Source organism: Lissotriton vulgaris, chromosome 5, assembly GCF_964263255.1.
Source record: "Lissotriton vulgaris chromosome 5, aLisVul1.2, whole genome shotgun sequence".
NCBI classification, from domain to species: Eukaryota; Metazoa; Chordata; class Amphibia; order Caudata; family Salamandridae; genus Lissotriton; species Lissotriton vulgaris.
The window spans coordinates 923819475-923843269 of NC_141693.1; the positions used below are offsets into that span (position 1 = coordinate 923819475).

The window sequence follows — 23795 nt, forward strand, 5'->3', positions numbered from 1 at the left end:
AACATGTTTCAATAAATATGTTGCATCCCTGTGCCCGGAAACGAGCACAACTTAGCGCAGCAAAATAACTTGCGGCACTGCGCTGAGTTAGTTTCCCATAAACAAGCCCCCTTGTTTTAACCTCTTTCACCTTTTACTTAGCATCCATATTTTTTTTTGGGGGGGGGACCCTTGACACATTCTAGATCCACCCACTGGAGAGCCATTTGGTGTTTGGAGTGCCAAACAGAGTGAGAGGTGGCATTTTGCCATGCGCCGCCTGACGATGAAATGTAAATGTATTTGAGCTTATATAGCGCACAGCTACCCACAGTGGGTTTCCCGGCGCTTGCTTAGGGAACCCGTCCTGGTATTCCCCTGTGAGATAACCCCGGCAGGGTATCCACAAGGTGAAAGCCAGGCATCCCGCCGCGAGGGGCCGTTGTGGAGATTAAGCAAGCTATTGCCCAGAGTCGCAGAGTGTGAACCCGTGAGTCGAGAAGGCACCGGAGCGAGAATTATCGAGTCTGTGGAATTTTTTGAGCCCAAGACCCGCCGAGGCGGGGAATTGAACCCTGGTCCAGGGCCGATCTCAGCTTCCGGGTCTGCCGCCTCTAACTCCTGAGCCACACTTCTCCACAACCCCTGAGCCACACTTCTCCATGATGAAAGGCAAGGTAGTTCATGTCAAACCATGGGCATGGCCATGGTGCACTGCTGTTGGGCACTCGAAAGATCAGGGAGGTTGTATTTGGTGTGCGGGTTGGGAGACTCTAAATAGCAATATGTCAGAGTGCACACAGAGAGGGTCTGAAGTAGCTGGGGTGATTTGTGGTGCTTGAGTAGGATCTGAGGTGCTCCACATCTGTTCCAGTAAAAACCAATAAAAGACCCAGCATCTGAAAATACAATATACCTGCTGCAGCTCAGTCAAGCCCTGGGCACTGCTCGACATACAAGTTTCATGTTTCGCAGAGCCCCGGGCTACCGTTTCACTGTCAGACTGGAACAAAACAAAAAACACTTTATATGTGGATTTTCGGCGGGCAATACTTACCTGTCTCTTGCTTTGTCACTTAAGATGCTGATAGCACTACAGACTCGTATTGTTGAGGTTTATAAAAAAAAAAGCTACTCCATAGTCTCATGCCGCCTGTGCTACTTGACACTCACTATCTTAAAACGTTGTCTCCTTTGGATGCGTTGGTGGCTCTGCTCGTCTTGTGGGTTGTGTGTGAAAAAAAGTATTTACAAAGCCATAACACTGTCCACTGCACAATAACTTTGGTTTGCCGATTTGTTTAGTTTCTAATGTGAGAAAATAGGACTAGCGTGCACTGGTTTGAAAAGAAAGAACCTTCAAATATTTTAATTAATGTGGTTCTTTCGCGAAATCGTACTCTTAGAAGAGTGATGGTACACAGGCCATTCGTGCTCCGTAAAGTGTCCCAGGTGTGTATTTAACCCTAGCTGTAGCCCCCCGTGTCAGTCCTTTGTGAACAGATTCTCATACGTGTAGGCCAGTGTTTATCAAACTGTGGGTGTCAACAGCTTGTATTTGGTGGGTCAGGAGAGTCCATGCAAGAAAAAAAGATGCATTTAAATACTGTATTTATCTTGTTACATTTACTGCTCTTAAAGACAGATTACAAATGTCAGGCTATGACTTCTGCTGCTCACTTGTTTTTTACATGGGGACTGGTGTTTCCAAACTCCTCTTACTTTTGTACTCCCAGAAAGAATAAGTTAATTATGTGACAGTCTTGCTCGGGTACATGAAGTGGGAAAGGAAAGGCTGTAGTATGTCATTTTTTCTTAGCAAACAACAACATACAAATACCTTTAAGTGATCTGTACACACTTAGTAGGTAGGGAAGTAATAATTAAGCACTTGTTTTATAATTCTGAAGGGTGATTGAAACAAAGATGTTTAAAAGGGTTAGAACAAATCAATACACTTTATTTACTTTGTCGTTCGCAAATAATAAATATTCACAGAAACCCAAGTTCCACACATTATAATTTGTGTACAACATGGTTTTATCAGTATAAGTGCATGCCACTGAAAATTTAGTAACCATTTCAGTAGGAAATGTGTTGTTTGTAACTGACAATATGCTACCACAAGATGCATTAGTTACATTAGGAAATCGCCCACTTCATTTCCTTTAAAGCTGGTAGGTCACAAAAGTTTGTCATGCTAAAAAAGTGGGTCATGATTCTAAAACGTTTGGGAAACATTGGTTTTGGCAAAAGTGTCTGAACATAATGCCTCGCAGGGCAAGTAAGTTTAATTTTGGGTCTGCAGCAGTGCTTTAAATGGAAAAATAGAAGTGCAGGTACCGTGTATCAGAGCGCCTGCTTGTTTGTGAGAAGTGCAGGTACTCTCCAATCCATTTGCTCTTGAGAAGTGTAGGTACTCCCCCTCTCAAAATAAAAAAGTGCTGGTACTCCGTACCGGACAGTACCAGCCCATTTAAAGCACTGGTTTGCAATGACTTTGGTGTACCGCAGACACGCTGCCTTCTCTCTCTCTCTGTTCACACATGAGTTATATCTTGGTCTCTGAAAGTTTCAGTGTGGCATTTTTAAAAGATTTGTCATGCTTAATACTACTGCTGTAGGGGACATCATTTGATGCCATTAGGAAGTGCTCGTGTTCTCCGTAGGGATGGATAAAATGTACAGTTGTATGCATTATTATTGTCGTGAAAATACAAAACTATTTTTTAAACAAATTGTTATATAGTCATTGGAATTCATTTTCTTGCAAAAAAAACTTTATTTGATGTTTTTGTTTGCTGTAAAAAGCCACACATGAGGAGTTCTGTTGAAAAGAAAACAATAGTATAAAAGACAACGGCAAACGGAAACGTTATGGAAAAATAAACTATTTAAATAAAATTGCCTCCTTTTCCAAACTTATAAAAAATGATATAAGTGAACAAGATAAGAGAAAAGACTAATGGCATACTTTAGGTTACTCCTCTGACCTACTTAATTATAAATTGGATCCATTCCTAGGAATAACCAAGCCCTTGTTATCCTGGGGTCATAGGGCATCAAGGTTGGAATGGCCTATATGGCAATCAGGCTGTGCCCCATAGGCTGGGCTGACTTGTCAGTGTGTGGGCCGTTTTTAGAGCCTGGGCGGTTCATGCGCTGGCCTGTGAGGCATGCTTTATTCAGGTATGGACTTGAAGCTCCGCCCACTCTCCGCCCATCTTTATAATTGGCTCCTTGTAGTGTCCTTTCTAAATGGTTGCTTCTGATTCATTATGGGCTTGTTAGTCCTGCCTTAGCAATGCCTTGTCTGCATTTGTAACCTCCTATGAGGGCTGGACATTTTACTTGTGTTGTTACACATCCTGTTTTAGCTACAGCCTGTCAGCACTATTTTCTTCAATGTCTTTAATGTACCTGCTTTTGCAGGCTTGACACGCTCTCCCTAACCCGTCCTGTTTTCATGAGGCTGCGCTTTATCTTTAAAAAATGCTCCCTGTACAGCGCTTCTGCACAAGCAATGCTGCTTAACAAATGCTTTTTATTTTTAAAAGCGCCTCATACCACGCTTTTACTTTAATGGCGGCTGCACCTTTCTTTAGACGAGCCTGATCTTAAAGAAAAGGGCTTGGCCAACATTAAAGTGAAAGTGCTGCATGGGGTGATTTAAAAAAAAAAATAAACATTTGTATGTCAACTTGACAAATAAAAGTTTTTTTCTGGTAAAAGCACCCCATACAGCGCTTTCACTTTAATGGCGGGCACGCACCATTTTGTACATGTGCTGCGTCTAAATAAAGGGGTTTGGCCGCCATTAAAGTGAAAGCATGGCATGGGGCACTTTTACCAATAAAAAAAGTTTGTTTGACTACTTAAACTAATTTTTGTTGTTGTAAAAACGCCCCATACCATGCTTTCACTTTAATGGCAGGCGCACACCTTTATTTAGACGCGGGCTGTCTAAGAAAAGGTCTGTGGCCGCCTATAAAGTGAAAGCACTTCATAGAGTGCTAGTACAAACAAGCATTTGGAATTCAATAGGTCTTGCATTTGCGAGAGTTTAAGCTATTAGCATTGTAAATCAATCAATCAATCAGTCAATCAATCAGTGAATTGTAAGCGCGCTACTCACCAGTAACAGTCTCAAGGCTCTAAGGGGGGTCTGCAGATCTGTTAGCCGAACAGCCAGGTCTTGAGGGTCTTCCTGAAGGTGTTCAGGGAGGAGGCACGTCTGATGTTTTCCGGGATTTCGTTCCAGGATTTGCGAGAGAAGGATCTTCCACCTGCCCTGGCTCTGTGGATGCACGGGGATTCGGCTAGTGCGAGTTTCGAGGATCGGAGGTTTCTCTTGGGTACGTGTAAGTTGACTCTGTCGTTGAGGTATTTGGGTCTGGTGTTGTGTAGGCATGGGTGAGGATTTTGAAGGTGACTCTTTTCTCCACAGGGAGCCAGTGAAGGCTTCGAAGGTGGTGGCTGATGTGTTCATGCCGGGGGTTGTCGAGGACGAGTCTGGCAGTGGTGTTCTGGATCATTTTGAGTTTTCGGAGTAGGGACTTGTTGATGCCGGCGTGGAGTGCGTTTCCATAGTCCAGTCTGCTTATGATGAGTGCATGGGTGACGGTCTTCCTTGACTCAGTGGGGATCCATTTGAATGTCTTGCGGAGGGTGTTGAAGCAGCTGGAGGTGACGGTGTTGACCTGTTGGTTCATGGTGAGAGAAGAGTCGAGTATGATTTGGAGGTTTCTGGCGTGGTCCGAGGGGGTGGGTGGACTTCCAAGGGTGGTTGGCCACCATGTGTTGTCCCATGCTGAGGGGGTTGTACTGACTATGAGGACTTCCGTCTTCTCGGCGTTGAGTTTTAGGCAGCTGTTGGTCATCCAGGCCGCTACATCCTGCATTCCTTCCTTGTTAATGCCGGCGTGGAGTGCGTTTCCATAGTCCAGTCTGCTTATGATGAGTGCATGGGTGACGGTCTTCCTTGACTCAGTGGGTATCCATTTTAATGTCTTGTGGAGGGTGTTGAAGCAGCTGGAGGTGACGGCGTTGACCTGTCGGTTCATGGTGGGAGAAGAGTCTAGTATGATTTTGAGGTTTCTGGCGTGGTCCGAGGGGGTGGGTGGACTTCCAAGGGTGGTTGGCCACCAGGTGTTGTCCCATGCTGAGGGGGTGGTACTGAGTATGAGGACTTCCGTCTCCTCGGCGTTGAGTTTTAGGCAGCTGTTGGTCATCCAGGTCGCTACATCCTGCATTCCTTCCTGGAAATGTAGTCTGGCGTTGGTGGGGTCTTTGGTTAGGGAGAGCATGAGCTGAGTGTCGTCAGCGTTGGATACGATGTTGAGGCCCTGTTGTTGGACGATGGCGGCGAGAGGGGCAATGTAGATGTTGAAGAGTGTCAGGCTTAGTGATGACCCCTTTGGGACTCCGCAGGTGATTTCCGTGGCATCAGAGAGGAAGGGTGGCAGTCCGATTCTCTGGCTTCTCCCGGTGAGGAAGGAACTGATCCATTTGAGGGCTGTTCCTTGAATGCCGGCGTTGTGTAGTTTGGCGAGGAGGGTGTAGTAGGAAACGGTGATGAAGGCTGCTGAGAGGTCCAAGAGGATGAAGGCTGCTGAGTGGCCCTGGTCGTCTATGGCAGTGATTAGCACTGTTTCGGTGCTGTGGTTGATTTGGAATCCTGATTGTGATGGGTCGAGTATGGTTTTGTCCTCGATTAAACGTGTCAGCTCGCTGTTGACAGTTTTCTCTGCAACTTTTGCCGCGAAGGGGAGGAACAAGATGGGCCAGTAGTTCTTGAGGTCAGTGGGGTCAGCTGTGGGTTTCTTGAGCAGGGGCCTGACTTCTGAGCGTTTCCACTTGTCTGGGAAGGTGCCTGTTTTTAAAGGTGGTGTTGATGGTGTTTTGTAGTTCGGGTGCGATGGCAGCAGCGGCTCTGTGGTAGATGTGTGGCAGGCAGGCGTTGGTGGGGGCCCCTGAGTGGATGCCTTTCTTGGTTGAGGCAGTGTCTACAGCCGTGATTGGTGTCTCGGTGGAGATGGTGGGCTGGCTGGTGTGTCTAGGGGCAGGGCGGCTGTGGCGTGTTGTTGTTGGGCGCTGAAGTTGTCATAGAGGTTTTTGATTTTGAGGTGGAAGTAAGTTCCGAGCTTGTCTCAGAGGTCTTGGGATTGCGTGATGTCTGTGGATTTGCTGCAAAGATTGGTGAATTCTTGGATGACACTGAAGAGCTCCTTGGAGTTGGTGGAGTTGGCGAGGATCTTGTTGTGGATGAAGGTCCTCTTGGTGGTTCTGATCAAGTTGTGGTAGTCTGTCATTGTAAATAACATTGCCTTTTATTTATATTTTTAAAACCAAAACAATATAAAATGCATTGTCATTTACAATGCCAATAGATCAAACTCAAGTAAATTTGAGATCTGTTGTATTGCAAATGCTTGCTTTGGTTGTTTGTGGGCCTGTTTATGGTCTGGTGGGCAGATTTGTTCTGTTGATTTTATTTTTATTTTCGCATTTGTATCGCGCAACGAATCATCCCCACAGGGATCTCTCAGCGCTTTTGGCTACACAGTGCTGAAGGCTAGGACAACATTTTCGATTTAGAACAGCCAGGTTTTTAACTGCTTCTTCAACTGCCCCAAACTTTTGCAGGCGCATAGCTCGTCCAGCAAGCGATTTCAATGGAGCGGGGCTAGATGTGAAAATGCGCGCTCTCCCATTTTAACTTTCATGATTTTACAGGGACGCAGTAAATTACGATTGATAGGTCTCAGTAAACAAGCAGTTATATAGGGCACTAACATCTTCCTTAGGTAGACCAGGCCAATCCCCTGCTGTGTTTTAAACACCGAAGTCAAGTTCAAGTTCAAGTTCAAAAGACCTTTATTCGAATTTCATAAAATTCATAAAAGTACCACATTAAAACAGTTCAATTACATAACAAATCCAAGTTACAGAATTCATAATTATTAAAAAATCGAATACAGCTCTCATAAGACTATTTTCAGGGGTTTTCCATCATTTTACGTACACGTGTTATAAGTCTCAAAAAAGTGCTAGTGCGATAAATTAGTTCATTTGTGTCCAGGGAAAGCAACATTGAATAGGACTCCCCTAACGAGAGGGGTCTTTGTTTTCTAAAATAAGGAGTTAAAAAACAATTAGTATATTTTAAATAAAATTTGCAGAAGAATAGAAAGTGCAAATCATTCTGTTTACTAATACCATCACACGGACATAGATTGTAATGTGTTGTGTGTTGATAACCCAGGGGAAAGCCCAGTAGGAATTTCACTGAACCCGCCCTTAGCCGAAACAGCAGTGATCTCTCCCAATTAGTCATGGGTAAAGTGAGGTAGGGTGTAAGTGGTCTCCTACATAATTAATTCCTCATATAACTCACAACAGTTGATTTGAGGATTTCCCTTTCCATTCGTTCAGAGTTATAAAGTGCATACAGTGCTTGTTTGACCTCAATTTTATATTTGGGCTCAATCTTGCTTGGGTCGGAGAAAAGATCTCCCCTGTCCACGGCGCTCAATGTTTTTAGGACTCCCGCAAGCCAGGGGATCGCCATGCCATGGTCACATTTGAGGCAATTTTGCGTTAGAGTGGCTGAATTATTCCTCCAGATCCTAATCCAGAATAGAGCTGGTCTAGTTCTAATAAAATCACATACATAGGGGAGGTTTAGTTCCTCGTGACAAATGAATTCGGAAGATGAGATTGGGGCACCCAGTATTTTTATACAGAATCGACCTTCTTCTCGCTGGATGCTTGGATTTTTCCCCAAACCCCAGACCTCAGCCCCATATGTAGCTACAGGTAAGCACTGTAACCTAAAAATTTTTAAAATAGCTCTAGTCGCACCTATTTTCTTTGGACGGGACAAGCTCAAAATAGAATTGGTGGCTTTCGAGAACTTGCCCATGATGTGGGCCGAGTGCCTACTCCATGAGCCGTTCGCAGCGAAAACCTTCCCTAAATACGGGAATGTAGTTACAGATTCTAATTTATCTGTCCCTATATGTATGGTGTTGAGCTTTCGTTTCCCGGGTCCACATGGCATAATAAAAGATTTTTTTAAAATTTACACGCAGATCTAAGCCCTCCATGTATTGGACGAAACTTTTAACAAGTAAACGGAGGGCATTTGGTGTTCGGCCCATGAGGACCGCATTGTCTGCGTATAATAAAACAGGCAATGGTTGCCCCTGGATTGTTGGTACACCACTTGTCACTTGTTTTAGGGTTTTGGCTAAACCATTAATGTAATTAATAAACAACAGGGGTGCTAAAACGCACCCCTGTCTTACCCCTCTGCCAATGTTGATAGGTCCAGATACTTCTCCACCCATCCCAATCCTAACTTGTGCTTTCAGATCAGTGTGGAGGTAGGCCAGGAAGTTAACAAGAGCCTCATCCAGTCCATAATTCAGATAGATTGCCCATAGTTTAGATCTATTCACTAGAACGAAGGCGGATGAAAGATCCATAAACGCAAGGTAAATAGGAGACGATCGGGCAACGCTATACTTATCAATCATCAGTTTTAAATTCAGGCATTGCTCAACCGTCCCCACCTTGCTCCTGAATCCCATCTGACACGGGTGCAATAGACCCATATCTTCAGTCCACTCTACCACCCTATTGTAAATTACTCGCCCCAAGATTTTTAAAGTATTGTCCAAAAGGGAGATCGGACGGTAATTCACTGGGTCCGACCTCTCGCCCTTTTTAAAAATTGGGACTATAGTACTAGTTGCCCAGGTAGTGGGCATGGGCACTGTTGGCAGACTATTAAAAACATTAAGGAGAATTGGTGCCCATAGATCCGAACTATGCTTAATTATATCTATGGACAGTCCGTCAGGACCTGGGGCCTTGTTTCCAAGGCTCTCTTTGATAGCTATTTCCACCTCATGGAGATCGATCTCTAAGCCGCGGAGCTGTCCAGGGGCAAAGCTAGTTGATTCCTCAAATGGTGCGGCATAGATTTTGGAAAAATGGGCCTCCCAGGAGCTGCTGGTTATATTGCAGCTGATAGGGGTTAATTGTTGGCCCAGTTCTTGCATTTTTCTAACAGCTGACCAGAAGGGGCCACTGCTTTTCAAGTTTGCACTTCCAACCAGCGACTCCCACTGTTCTGTCAATAATGCAACCTTTCTTTCAGCTATTTTAAGTTTATAAAATTTCCTGGCTGCCTGCACCTCCGTTATGCGCCTTGGTTTAATGGTTAATGCCCTGCGCAATTCCCTGTTTGCTAGTGAGCATACAGAATCAAGCCACCTTGGCTCTTTCCCTTCCTTTGGCAAGGGAACTGACGTTTTTATGGCTAGACACAGTTTACCAAAGTCAGTGATTATCCTGTGACAGTTCCCAATCATGGATAAACAAGAGTTGATTAACTGGGGATATTCCCTTTTTACACTTTCCAATATTGACCTACTGTCAACTCCCCTCCATTTTAATCGCAGGCCGTCACCCAAGGGTGTAATGTCTCTTGCGCCATTTAAGTTAGCATATACCTGTCTAGGGCCTAGTTGCAGAGTCACTTCGAGGGGGTTATGATCGCCAAAAGATGTTTCCGTCACTGTGAATTTTGTTACGCTGTCTAATAAATGGGGGGGGGGGTGGCATAAAGATAAAGTCACTGGTGGAGAAGCAGTCTCTGCCTCTGAACGTGGGAGCATGATATATGCTAGGAGTGTGACTTGTATCCATAGCATTGCTGAGAGTGTGCTCAGTTAATATGTTAGCTAATTCAATGCCCCTTCGTTCAGCTTGATCTAAGTGATTTCTATCCTCAGTCCAGCAATTCTTTGGGATTTTCGCATTAAAGTCCCGCCCGATTAAAATCCCTATCTCCTCCTCAGTTGCTAAACTGGTTTCAAGATTTTGTAACGTCTTAGAGAGTGCTTCAAAGTTCTTGTTGGGTACAGAATAGAAATCGTTATTATAAAAGTTAATTGAATAAATCCGGGTCTTTCGCTTCAACTCCAAGATCTGTATATTCGGATTCCCTCTTGATAAGTCTCTGATTGTACCACTGGCCAGTATTCTGATCCCAACGAACAAGCCTCCCACTGCGCGTCCAAAATCAGGCTTAGGGGCTGTCCCACTAAAACAATGGTAGCCCTCTATATGTAGATTCCCAACAGCTCATGTCTCCTGAAACATGATAATGTCTTTACCATCCAATAGCTGGACCCATTGTGGGTCTGACAGTCTTGATTCTAACCCTTCTACATTCCAGCTAAGGATTGACAAGTCACAATGGTTGGTGTGGCTAACTGACTTGCTCCTAGCGCTCATAACTATACTCCGCTTAGAGTTGGTTAGTGTAGGAGATACATCCTCTTGTGTAGCTATAGGTGCAGCAGTGTGGTGGTGCGCTACTATTTCCTGGGTTATGTTGGCTAGTGTTGGTAATGAATGTTCCTCATTGTCATTACTTTCTTCTTGACCTCTCTTTTTCCCGAGTCAGTCCTGATCTTCTAAATTTGAGAAGGCATGTTCAAACCGGTTATAGGTTGGGATGTTATATATGGACCTCAACTCATTCTGAGGCAAGTTCCGGTTTAAATTTGTACTTAGATACGGCCTCTCACTATGGTTGTGCAGGGGCATAATGGGAAAGTATGGGTGTGGCATCGGGTGTCCTGGGAAGAGGGCCTGGTGGCACTGGGCAGGGCCGTTCATAAAGCTAAAGTCTTGATTCAGTTGGTGCAATGGGAGTTTGTTCCTAGTACCAAGATTTGGATCCTGATAACACACAGCTGGGTTATTCCCGGGGTTAGAGTTTGGGGCTAGGTTTCTGTAAAAGTAGCCCAGAGGAAGCAAGGTCGTATTAAATTCCCAATGTGAGGGCAGTGGGGCATTAGCAAGGTTTTTTTTTTAGCCCATTGAGGGGACCTGAAATGTATAACTATGCAATCCCCTCAAACTTTTTTCTAAGCGGGCCCACCCACCCGACTCTTTGTGTTTGGATAATCTCCCTTGCTCCTTCCATTGGGAAATTGCAATTTATAGATAGCCAATGGAGAATCCTGTTTTTAAGAGTAATGGGATTTTCCTCTTGGTCATTGCTTAGTTTGGGCACATTGACTAAGACCAACACGTGCGCCCCGCATTCAGGCGGCAGGCTGATGCGGGTAGGAATCTTCCTCGTGTTTAGTTCAGGTTGGACGGTTTTGGGCATCATTCTTGGTTTGTCTGGTTGGGACCCTTTTACTTTTATCAACATTTTGTTCCGTTCCTTCCAAACTAGCTACCTTAGTCGTGTTAGAATTAGGGGCATGTTTGGCTAGAGGTAGATTTTTGCTTGTGCATGTTATTGGCATCTGGGGAGTAAGTTTATTGTGACCATCTGTGTTTGTATTAGCCCCATTATTTTTGGCCTTAGTTCCACTTAATATCCCCACGTTGGATTTCTTTATTACAGTCTGCCTTATGCCTAGTTTTGTTACATGATCATCTAACACTCTCAGCCTCTTATCCATGTTTAGGATTTGTAGGTTGATTGGCCCTAAAAGGGTAGTCAGTAAGGTCTCCATCCTCCCCCAGAATCCTTCATTCCCCATCGCTGCCCTAGCTTCTGTGGTGTGGGTATCTATTTCGTTAAATTGATCTTCCCCCTTATCCCTTTTCCGCTCTGCAGAAGCAGAAATCCTCCGACGTTGCTTGCGCCCACCCTTGTTTCTCTGTTTTTTTGGCGATAGCTCAGTGTCTGGATGTTTCAGTTTTCTCTTAGCTTTTTGCCCCCTGGTTCGCACAGGAATACTGTTGCTTTTGTCCCCCTCAGTATTTGATATGTCAAGATCCGGACATGGGTCATTGCCATCTAGGTGTGCCAGATCATTGGCCAGTGGTGCACAAGAGTCTTGACTCATGTTCATATCAGACCTGAGCATAGTGGGAGTTGATGATAACCTGCTACCTGTGGTAAAATGTTCCGGGGGGGCCGTGTCCACAATTATGCAGTTTTCATTAGAGTCTGTGCCTGGAAGTCCTGCATAGGATGCGGCAAGTAGAGAATCCAGTGAGTTATCTTGGTTCAGAAGAGGGGGCAAGCTTGGTGGAAGCGAAAAGCGCCTTTCGGTATCCTGGATGGCTGTTGCAACAACGTCAGTGGTCTTCTGGAGCATTTTATCAATGGCGGTCAAACTTGGCCGCGGGGTGGTGGAAGTTGTTACTGCCATTTTGTGCACGTCTTTTGGCCTAGACACTGCCGGTGTTCTTTTCCCCATGATAAACGTTTAATCGGGATTTGCTATGTAACAAATATTTAGGCAGTTTAATATGCTTTTATCACAGACCTGATAACAATGCAAATGGTCCGGGTGGAAGGTGGAAGAGGCCTGCCAAGGGGTGTGGCCCAGCCCGGCCTCTTCTGGCCTCTGAGGGCCACAGAGGGCCCGCCCTTTGCCCGGGCTTAGCCCGGCCTAGCGCCCGCGCGCGCCCCGCGACGCGGGGCCTGCCCTGTAATTTATGCGCCTCCTGCCGCCGGTAATCGCGGCATCCGGCCGCTAGGGACCCTGGATCTTGCAGTCCTGTCCCACTGGTCTCTCCCCCACTGCGGCGCGCTCAGGTGTTGGAGCTGCAGCGGCGGGAGGAGACGGCAAGCGGGATTGCTGGTGACCTTGCAGGCAACAAGAATGCTGTGTCCGAGGAGGGTTTGGTCCCGGGAATCTCCCAGCGTCTATGGCAGGTAACGGTGCAGCGAAAAAACAAACAGGATTTGGTCCCCCGCTCCGCCCGGGCTGCCTGTAAATTATGCACCTCCTGGTGCCGGTAATCGCGGCTTCCAGCCGCTAGGGACCCTGGATTTTGCAGTCCTGTACCACTGGTCTCCCCCCACTGCGGTCGCGCTCAGGTGTTAGAGCTGCGGCGGCGGGAGGAGACGGCAAGCGGGATTGCTGGCGACCTTGCAGGCAACAAGAAATCTGTGTCCGAGGAGGGTTTGGTCCCGGGAATGGCCCAGCGTCTATGGCAGGTAACAGTGCGGCGAAAAAACAAACACCGAAGTCAAGAGCTTAAACACTACTCTCTTCCTCATGGGCAGCCAGTGTAGTTCTTGCAAAAGAGGTCGGTAAGGGGTATGTACTGGTTTGTTGAGGACCAGTCTGGCTGCCGTGTTTTGCACTACCTGTTGTCTAGATGCAAGGTCCTCCCTGATTCCTACTAGTAGTGTGTTCCCATATTCCAGTATACTAACTAGTAGTGCCTGAACTAGGGTCTTTCTGGCCTCCAGAGGAATCCTAGGGAAAATCTTCCTCAGCATCTTCATGATGCCAAAGTGTTGTAAATTGACAGCAATGGGTTGGCACTAGCAGAAGCCATCCTGTATTTAGAAGTTATCTTATCCGTTTTGTGAAAGCCATTTTATATTTCTGGCAGCCATTTTAGTTTTTTTTTTTTTGTTTGCCATGTGCTGCCATGTGCTCTGTCCTCCCTCAGTGTTGACTACTCTTGTAATCTGCCTAGAAACAAACTATATTTAGCATCTTCCACCTTCACACATGCTTCTCTAGTGTAACTGTCAGGCTATTTTTGCTGCTGTATGGAGAAGTATCTCTCCTCCCACTTTGTTGAGCAAGCAGATCTAGTATGCCAATCTTAGTCATTTGTTGTGCATGCTTACATGAGCCAGGACTGCCCCTTGGTCTTTTGATGACTATGTAACCCTAAGCATATATAAGGCCCCAGTTTTCTATACTTCTCAGACTGACTCTTCAGTTGCTAAGGCTTCTGTGTGACATAGTCTGACCCATTTGAGGTTAATAAAGATGTTCTTTTATATTTCAGCTTCTGTGCCAATTTCTTCTTTGTTGGTTTAAAAGGACCAGGTATCAGTGGGACCCCTAGGAACCTTTCTTGATTTCTTCAAAAGCATGTGCCCGATACTTACTTTACGTGTTCCTCCATTGAAAGCTTATTATCAAACAGGATACCCAAATACCATGCCTGAGTGGTTGGTTTGGGTGCCACCCCCAATTCCTCTGGCCACTAGTCCGACAACCATTTATTCCGTTGCCTTTCTAAACAGAAGGATCAACTTCTTGTTGGAATTGAGCTGCAGAAGATTCTCGCTCATCCAAGCGGCAATTTCTTATTTTGCAAGATTTAAACTTTGCTCTGGCTTCCGCTGGGTCCGTCTAGCTGGGGATTATCACCTGCGTGTCATCGGCGTACAAGATTGTCTCAAAACCGCAAGATCTTATGACGGTGGCCAGTGGTGCCACATAGATGTTGAATAATGTGGGGCTTAAGATGGAGCCCTGCGGGACCCCATTGTCTACTGTGATGGTCTGAGAGACGAATGTGTCTAATTGGACATATTGTGCTCTGTTGTTTAAAAAAAGTTCTGCAGCCACGTCCATGCCAAGCCTTTTCAACACCAATCTCCTTTAACCTGTCCCACAGGACACGATGAGAGATTCCGATAGATCAAGGAGCACTAGCACGGTGGGCGTCCCTATGTCCAGTGCCACCTTGATCGTATCCATGACCTCCACCAGTGCTGCCTCCGTGCTATGGGCTGCACGGAAACCTGATTGCGAGGGGTCCAATAACCCATACTGCTCCAGATATCCTGTGAGTTGTTTGTTTACCAATGTCTCCATGACCTTCGAACTGCAAGGGAGGAGGGAGATTGGTCTATAATTTTGAAGATCCGCCGGGTCTGCCAGAGTCTTCTTCAGCAAAGGTTTTATATGCGCTTTTTTCCATTTCCTGGGAAATAGAGCCATAGCCAGGGAGATGTTACATTGTAAATGACACCGCCGGGTCTGAGGGGGCACCTGATTTTTGTTTGTGCCAACACTGCTACCACTTGCTCTGTGGTAATAGCTGTGAAAACGTTGAGTCTAGGTAGTGTGGGGTCTCTCTTCGGAGGAGCCAACCTCTTCAGTGCTGCTCCTGCCATTAGACAGCTGTATATATCGTCTACCTTATCCCTAAAATAATTTGCTATGTCATCACATAGTGTTTGAGTCGGGGTATAGAGGGACTGTTAGCTTTAGGGTTTGTGAACTCTTTGAGTATTATAAAGAGCTCCTTAGAAGAGTTCTTTGCCTCCCGTATTCTTGAGCCTAGGTGGTCTCTTGTTGCTGAGTTGCAGTTTAAGTAGGCTTTGTGTGCTACTGAAAATGCCAGTTTATCCTCTGGCCGCTTGGTTTTCCTCCATTTTCTTTCTCTGCCTTTTCCTTCTTAAGACTTTCAGAGTACCAGAGGGCTTAGACAGCCCTTTCCTGCGTACGTACTACTCTGCATGGCGCGATGATATTTAGCGTGTCTCCAATTGAGGCCTCCCATTTTCCTAAGACATTATCACTTCCCTCTCCTTTGTCGAAGGAGGGGGTTCTAAAGGCCTTATTAAATGCCATAGGGGTGACTTTCCTCCACGCTTTACGAGGACTCATTCTAGGATGGGACTGGCCTCCTCTATCCGCCCTGCTCAAGGTGAATTTAAGCGCAAAATGATCGGTCCAGGTTAGTGGCCATGGGGGATTCTACTGCTAAGCCTATGTTTGCAAAGATGTTGTCCAAGGTATAGCCTGCAATATGGGTAGGTTCATGAATTCTTGGAAAGAGACCTAGAGACTCCATGGCTGACAGCAAACATTTCGTATCTGAATTAGAGGGGTCATCTAGATGGTGATTAAAGTCGCCAACCAAAAAAAAAGAACTCGGATTGCAGGATATACGGGGTGAGGGTCTCCAGTAATGAGGTGCAGACAATGTATTACTTTATCATGGTGGATGATATACTACCGCCCCCATCCCACTGGTCCCTTTCCAGGACTGCAATCGAAAAACCAACAGTTCCATACCATCTGTTAAAACTAAATCGAGTATCTTGATGTAGTGTGGGACCCGTAAGGTTATAGCAAGACCAGATTTCCCTGGTTTTAAAACAAACATTGCATACAGCATGCTCAAATCCATGCAAACTTCCATACCTTGCAACACATTTATGCAGCGTAGCTTTACAAGTTGAAAACTGCCCAATTTTCAGAGAGGGATTCTTTTTAGCTATTTTATTCACTAATGCAGCCACTTTTAATTTGATGCCTGGGTCTATTATCTATCTCAGCCTGACTCTGCCGAGCATCCCATTATGTAGGCTTCAATTGTGGCCAGATGTCTATCTCTTATAAGTTAAAAGAGCCTATAAGGTTTAAAAGAAGTACTAGGTACGTCGATGATGGCTGCGCTTGTGATCTAACTAGAAGTGCATGTGGTCCTCCAAGAAACACGACTAATCTATGTACTCAGTCTACGTAAATGTTTCTACAGAAGCCTTGTCTGACAGTAGAGTAATTTCATGGTGGAAAAAATATGTTAGGAAATTTGTTTTCCTTGAGTAATGGCATATTGGCTAGGAAGTCCTTTTGGCAAGTTACATTTTCATATTATACTCAGTAGTAGGTCCTACGCCACATTTTACTTCATGAAGAAGAGGGTCTCTGACCCAGTATTTTTAAAGAGAACTTGAGATGTTCTGCAGTGGTAATTGTTGTGTTCTGTCATATAAGTGCATTCACGTTTCCAGGTATACATCTATGTGCCTTATTCTTCGGTCATTGTCAGAGCTTTGAGTGGTCACCGCGGTCTCCAGCCAAAAGTATGGTGCAACATATCCCGTTTAATCAATTTCTGCTGATCCATTTAGAATTAAACATGATCTGTGACTGTTAATCACGTTTTGTGACCTAAAGCTTTTCTACTGTTGTCTTTGTGTCATTTGTGTATTGTTTGATTGAAATCTCTACTTGATTCCTGAAGTCACTCTGAAGAGACCGGTGCCACGGTCTCAAAGTGAGAGCTTTTCACAGTGAAATCGCTGCAGAAGTCCTCGTTTTTGAGACCTCTGGTGCTCTGGATATTGGATTGAACGGATATTACTAAGTTGTTTATGAGTATTCTAACCCCTGTCATGGCTCTCTGTTCTTGTGTCTGCTGGTGGTATTCCTCTTTCTGCATTTATGGCACCCTGGAGGAGATTAATGGATTTCAGGCTATCTTTGATCTGGTCAGATTGGTTGCCTAGCCAGGAAAGCTTTTACCTCTCACTACGATTAGAATTTTGTTACATAAAAAATAATTTAATGAAAACCACATAACACTGTGCATTTCTCAAACAAAAGTATCCCGCCCTAGTAGGTAGAATTTTCTGATTTCTGAAACACTTCTCTCTAGCTATGCAAAGGGAACCGAGAATATGCTTTTAGGAAACCAGGACAATCCACACACAATCCTGCCACACCAGAAAGCCTAGGTGTGCCCTAGGACTGACTTGGCCACACCTAGGTCACAAAACCATATTCTAAGTGCATTAATCACTATCAGCCCTTCCAAACCGTGGAAGTGTAGTCTAGGCCCCGGAGTATGTACAGTGCCTGGAGGTCCCCACATTCAGGTAGGCACTACATTCATCCTAAGGCATGTACATGTCCCTGACTGTGAGGTGTTAGAATCTCAGAGGCTCATCATATATCTAGCAAGGAAGGGCATCATTATGTGTTACGTCACTAGTAATGGATATAGTTAACGCCTTTGCAACAAATGTAAGATTTTAGCCCTGTTGTCCATTTCTGTACATTCATAGATCGTGTTTCCTGTTTTTCCGTTTCAGAACAACAATAAGTTTGGGATCTCAGGACAGAGCACATCATCTCTTTTGTATCAGGAATTCAAAGATTTCTCAAGTAAATTAGATTTTCCACGTCCATCTTAAGCTCTACATAAAGGTGCTCGGAGATCAGGTTCTTACAGGATATCACGTGATAAGTGTTAAATGTAGAGACACCTTCCAGCTATATTTCCTTCAGAGCAGATGAAATTAAGAGAGCAAGAAAGAATATGAATGGCAGTTATTGGACTGATGTTCCATAAAATGGGAGTTGTGAACGGTTGAGAGAACACAACCACCAAACCTCTATTGATTATCTTGATGACTATCAACGATTCAGAAGTTAACGCCCATAAGTAAATACATATTCCAATAACTCATTGAATGTTTGCCCTACCTCTATATAGGCTCTGTTTATTAAGGACCCTTCTAAGCCAACAAAGTGGATTCAGACATACTTATCAAACTAAATAGGCCTGGTGGATTGTGATAATTTCCTTTGTAATTGTGTATTCTATTAAACTTGTTAGGACCTCCTACTAGGCCAACACAGATCCCACTGCAGTACCCTGGGTAATACCACTGCAAGAATGATATACGTTTGTATGCTCCACATAATATGTAAATTGCGGACATCTTCAAGTGATACCAGTCTTCCTTCACCACCTGGTTGATCTCTGACTGAAAAGAGGGTGGTTTTCAAACCTTACACTCAGGCTATGAACCATTTAAAGTTGGCTAGGTTCAGGTGAATTTTCCCATGCAATGTCATCCATCTATCTTGATTTCAATTGTGAACCATTAATTAGAATTTCATTCTCTTGCATCCACAATTGACACTAAGCCACAGTATTGCTTCTGGTCATTTTCATAGCGATGTTCTCAAGGTCAACGAAAGGTGACTGTACGCTCCTTTGTCACGGGCAGGCCTCGACCTAACTGATACACCATGTTCTGCCACAGAAATGTTAGTGAATATCTCATTTTTTGCTCATTTTTGCTCATGCTGCAGAGCTTAATTGCTTCTAAGCTCAGAAGTCGTGGAGATAGAATACCTTGCAGAAGATACCTAAATTGGACCTCATAATATATAGAGCTATACTTGGTGGAAAGGGTTACACAGAGAAAGCACTGAAGAATATAAAAAGAACATGGATAATATTAGATATTGCTAGAAAAGAAGCAAATGTCACAAAGGAGCCATAGAGGGTCTGTCCAGGATAAACCAAATCTGTCCAGAAGACAATTATTAGGCCTCACATGAACCCACTGGAGGCATATGTATAAATGCAAAAAAATATATACAAAGCGACACAAATTACAAGGTAGTGTAGACTGTGTTCATTTGAATATGTAGCTCTTCTTTGAAATAGCACAACCAGTCAACAAAATAGAGCCTGAAGGCGAGGTGGCCATCTCGGTGCCTCCTTAAGAGCCAGGCAGAGCACAAAATTCCTTTCCTGAAAATTTGAGACACCTGATAACTGGAAGGGGAGAGGCGGGAAATAAACAGGTAGGATTGTTAACTTTAGTACTGGTATCTCATCCTCTAATTACCAGTGATGGCTTCCGTGAGCTCTTGACCATGACTAGTTCTACACTTTTTGACATTAGTATGCTGAAGGTACTAAAAATCCTTGCATTGCAATGATTACAGTAAATTGCTATTGAAGGGGACTATATATCTAGACACCTGGTTTGCTTAAGTTTGGTGCTGTTTGTATGTGGTCTCTTGCACATGGAAGTGTATAGCAAATATTTTACATCTTCCCTTGTAAGTATCATCTCTTTGAAAATGTCATTTGTAAATGCAATCCCAATGTTTATCTTGATAGCATTTATCCAAACGCCATCTAACTATTTCAGGACAATTTTTCACAAATTGACGTTTAATTTAATCTTGACATTTTTATCTTAAATATAGCTGTAATAGTAATAATTGCTAAACTCGTCTTTTGCCGCCTAACCTTTCTCACATTTATTTTGACATTCAAGGAGGCAGAAACCACAGAAGATGATGACCAAAAAAGGCTGTCATCATCTTTTAATGACGTGGTCCAAGCTATGGAGGCTTATTTGAAGCCACTACTGGGACAGTTTCACTTTTCTTGGTAAGTCTTCACTTTTCAATGCTTTAAGGTATGTTCAAAGTTTACAATTATCATTCTGCATGTGTTGTCAATCATGGTTCATTAACAGTGTCTTGTTTATAATGGGCCATGATTAACCCTTTCGATGCTGATGACGAGCTCAGCTCGTCATCACCAAAAGGTGTTGTGTGCTGATGACGAGCTGAGCTCGTCATGGTGCCACTAAAATGGCATTTTCCAGCACAGGGGGGGAAAACGCCCAGCAGCCATGTGGTTAAGAGCTCTGGCGTTGAGGCTGAAGACAATGTGGGTTTCTCACAGTGCCTGACAGTGTGTCAAAAAGGTAAACACAACATGCTGGAAAAATGTTTTACTTACCCATGCGTCCTCAATGTTCTGCAGTCCGAGCGAGAGCCCCAGAGTCACCTCCACTCTACCAATCCTGATGCTGCTCTCATGCTGCTCATACTATTAACCAGCATGAGAGAAGCGCCAAGATTGGTTGGAGCAGGCTGGCTTTGCACTTCATTTGGTGCTGGAGGTCTGCGTGAGCCCTCCAGCCAGCTTTCTAACACAGCTTGAGATGGAGAGGTTTAAAGTTCTCAGGCAGGCTGGCCGTTGCAAGACAGACGGTCCAAACCGCCATTGGGAACTTTAAACTGGAGTGGTTTCCCCTCCTCCCCTGCTGTCAATCAGCAGCAATGTCCTCACCCTGCTCTGACACATGACTTGTTATTCTAATTTTTCATTTTTTGATCTTGGATTGTTCCTGCAAATCCAAGACAAGCTTGATGCTTTTGTACTTTGACATGAAGGCATGCTTCTCAGACCCATGCTTTTCCCTTCAATGATATAGTGCTGATCCCCTGACAGCAAATCCCTGAGCGATGAGGAATGCAATGTCGAAGATTTCCCTGAGTTTGGGGTACTATGGCTTGAAGCTTGCCCCGTCTGCTGATCCTTTTGGGGATTCATGTTACCCAGCCACCTAAGATGGTGTCAAGGATCCATGGTCCAAGAAAGAGACAAGGGCACCATTTTAGGTGTCAGTGTACTGCAAATGTCGAAAGGGGTCTTTAGACATCACAACGTTTTATTTATTTTTTATCATTTAAACCAAGGAAGATCTTGTCATGTATGACATAGGGAACATGGTGTGCTCACTCTGCCCCCTTATATGGTTTTTGTAATGGTGTTTTTCAGGAAAAAGGCTCCCTCATCCAATGGGAAGCCTTTATTTTCTTTAAATTTCGTTTTTGTTGACATCCACAGATTGAATCCATGAATCCTCCACGATAAAAACAATTTGGATAATCAAAACTGTAGCCCATTATAATCCTACTCTGCACCTTTTTGAAATGTTATTAGCTCCCAAATTATTGAACGGATTTACACCTAAACAAAAAAACACACCTTCTGAGCAAAGTTATTTTGTCATACCTAGTTGGGTGTAAATCCGTTCACCTCTTTTAGCTTTAGATACAAGCAAAATTTACAAAGGCAGCTAAAATGGGAAAACACACCTTTTTTCACACCCCATCACTTTGTTTTTACCTGCACTGATTTTCGTGCAAATTGGCTTGACAGTCTTTAGCTGACTTTTCCAAGAGGTTGTCATATTTGGTGCAAATCACTCCATAAGGTCAAACGTTATAGGCATATCAAAAAATGCATTTAAATGGCGGGTGCATCTGTACCATAACTACACGGTGCAAACTGCGACTGCAATTTGTGTGTGTAAATTTTGATGCACAATATGTAGTAAAATTATAGTATTTTCCATAAAAGTTGAAAAATTAGCAAAGTAATGAACATGAAACCAATGATCAAGTATGAGAGTATTATTAGTACGGGTTATTGTCAAGGGTTGAACACATTGAAGTCTTTTGGGACTTGTCTCTAGTTTGTCTGAGATGTGGCAACTACTTTCAGTAGCCAGAGTACCTTCACATGGTAGGGAAACGTGAAAATCTATTGTCTGCTGGAAAAGGTCGCAATTGTTGTTTGGGCGAGCTCCCGAGTCCAAAGGAGGAGATTAAGAGTCTTGGGGTCTGGCTGGAACAAGGCCTCTCTTTCAGGACCCAATCGAAAAAAATGGCGGGAGTCTGCTTTGGTCTTCTCCGCTCAGCTCGGAAAGTTCTGCCCCTCCTTCCACCGCCATCCAGAAAGCTGCTTATTCAGGGGCTGATCGTATCAAGATTGGATTATAGTAATGCTAACTTTCTCGTGGCCCCTGAAGCAACGTTCAACAAACTCCAACAGATTCAAAACGCTGCAGCACGGCTTCTTAAGAGTACCTCAATGACGCGGTCAGCTAAACACGCATTGAAGGCGCTGCATTGGCTCCCGGTGCGCGAAAGGGTCAAATTTAAGTCCCTTTGCATTGCGCATAAAATTCTTCAGGACATGGAACCTCCTATCCTGAAGAACTTAGTTGTGCCCTACAAGGCCAATAGAGCCTTGCGCTCAGATCAGAAACATTTGCTCAAAATTCCTAAAGTTAAAAAGGCACGTACGGGGGGGAGAAGATTCTCAGTGCACACAGCGATTCTTTGGAACACACTCCCCCTGAGTCTGCGCTCAGAGACATGTCTTCTCCGGTTTTGCAAACTCCTTAAAACGCACCTCTTTCCTAACTGATGCCTTTGAATACGCTTGACTGCTACCTTTCTGTTGCTCTGGAACAAGCGCTGGGATGCTCTAGGGTAACTACGCGCTATACAAAACTCGAAATAATAAATGGAAGAAGAAAGCCGGATGGTATAAAAACATCTGACGGCTGAATATGCAACTGAAAAATTGCCCCAAGGCTAACACATTGAGCAAAAACTGAAGAAAATCTGACTTAGAGCTCTTCAAAAAAATAGAATGTTCCAGGGTAATTCCGAAAGGAAAAGAAATAAGCAAGAAATAACTTCTTGGGGCAGTAAACCATCAAAGTAGTCCGACTGCTTTGTGACACAGCGAGAGCCTAGAAATAGCTGTTTATATATTCTCCAAACAGGAAGCAGTACATCTAAAATTGGAAAGAAAACCATCTTTGATTGGGTTTCTCGTGCTTTTAAAAAAATGTTGATGTCCATCTCGAATTGGGAGCAGGGTGCGATGTGCAGAATGTGAGAAAGTGCACCATAAAATGTGGCTTCCGAGTTCCCCCATAATGTCTTAAGCCTGTGCATCCAGTAAGGAGAAATTGCCACACTTGTTCCACTTTTATACCTTGAATGTGAATTTGGAGATATTCCGTACATTTGGATTCATGGTGGATTTATGCTGGAATTCAAAACCAAACACAAATTCAGCCTTTGATTTCCTCCCTTTCCTTTGGAAGTAATACAGCAGTTCACAAGCCCATGACTTGAGTTCATTTTCCCCACACACCACAGATGCGAAGATAAGGACCGCCCTTATTTTTTGAAATATTTTCGCTAGATTTCTTATTTCTTTTTTCACTGTTCACATAGACAACAGTGAGGAAAGACGAGCTATCCTTATACGAATGGTTTGTTTCCTGGGATTGTTTGCCTGGTAGACATGTATTGGCCATGAGGTCTAAGACTACACAAGGCCTAGCACATAATAAGGCATAGACCTACATTTTAGGCTGCTTGATCTGGTGTCCAACGACTGTCGAAATTATTACCACTAGAGTACACATCTTTTTAGAATATTTTCCTCAATGAGTGAATGAAAAAGAATATGTATGGCCTCAGTTAGTCCTATTCATTCAGACTGCGAGTATAGTAAAGATAAAGTGGTGTGTAAGTGTCTAGGTACTCATCCAGGAAGCAGACACAAAATAAAGGCTTTTTAGCTCCCAAGAAGAAGGTACCTGGGCTCATATCAGCATTTTTAAACAATTCTGCTGCGTTATTGTTTGGAAGGAGCTGAGCTCATGCATAAAACATCCTGCAACATTTCATTAAGTCCTGCAGATATAGAGATCAGATCGTTAACAGTGCCTATGTTTTCTGAGGATTCATTAAGAAGAGGATTGTTTGTCTTTTTTCATCAGTTAAAAAATGTATCTGTTTGCTATTTACCCAGTTGCAATTTCTACCTGACAAACATGAATTGCCAAAATCTCTTTTTTCGTT

General features: G+C 44.1%; 1 protein-coding gene across 1 annotated transcript in view; it reads left to right on the forward strand.

The window, feature by feature from the left end:
• The window catches only part of CFAP46 (cilia and flagella associated protein 46), a 1558477-nt gene that overhangs the window by 1151879 nt on the left and 382803 nt on the right, over nt 1-23795 (forward strand). Inside the window, exon 50 of the mRNA XM_086922533.1 lies at nt 19604-19719. Coding sequence (XP_086778659.1) covers nt 19604-19719 — 116 coding nt within the window. The remainder of the gene's footprint in view (nt 1-19603; nt 19720-23795) is intronic.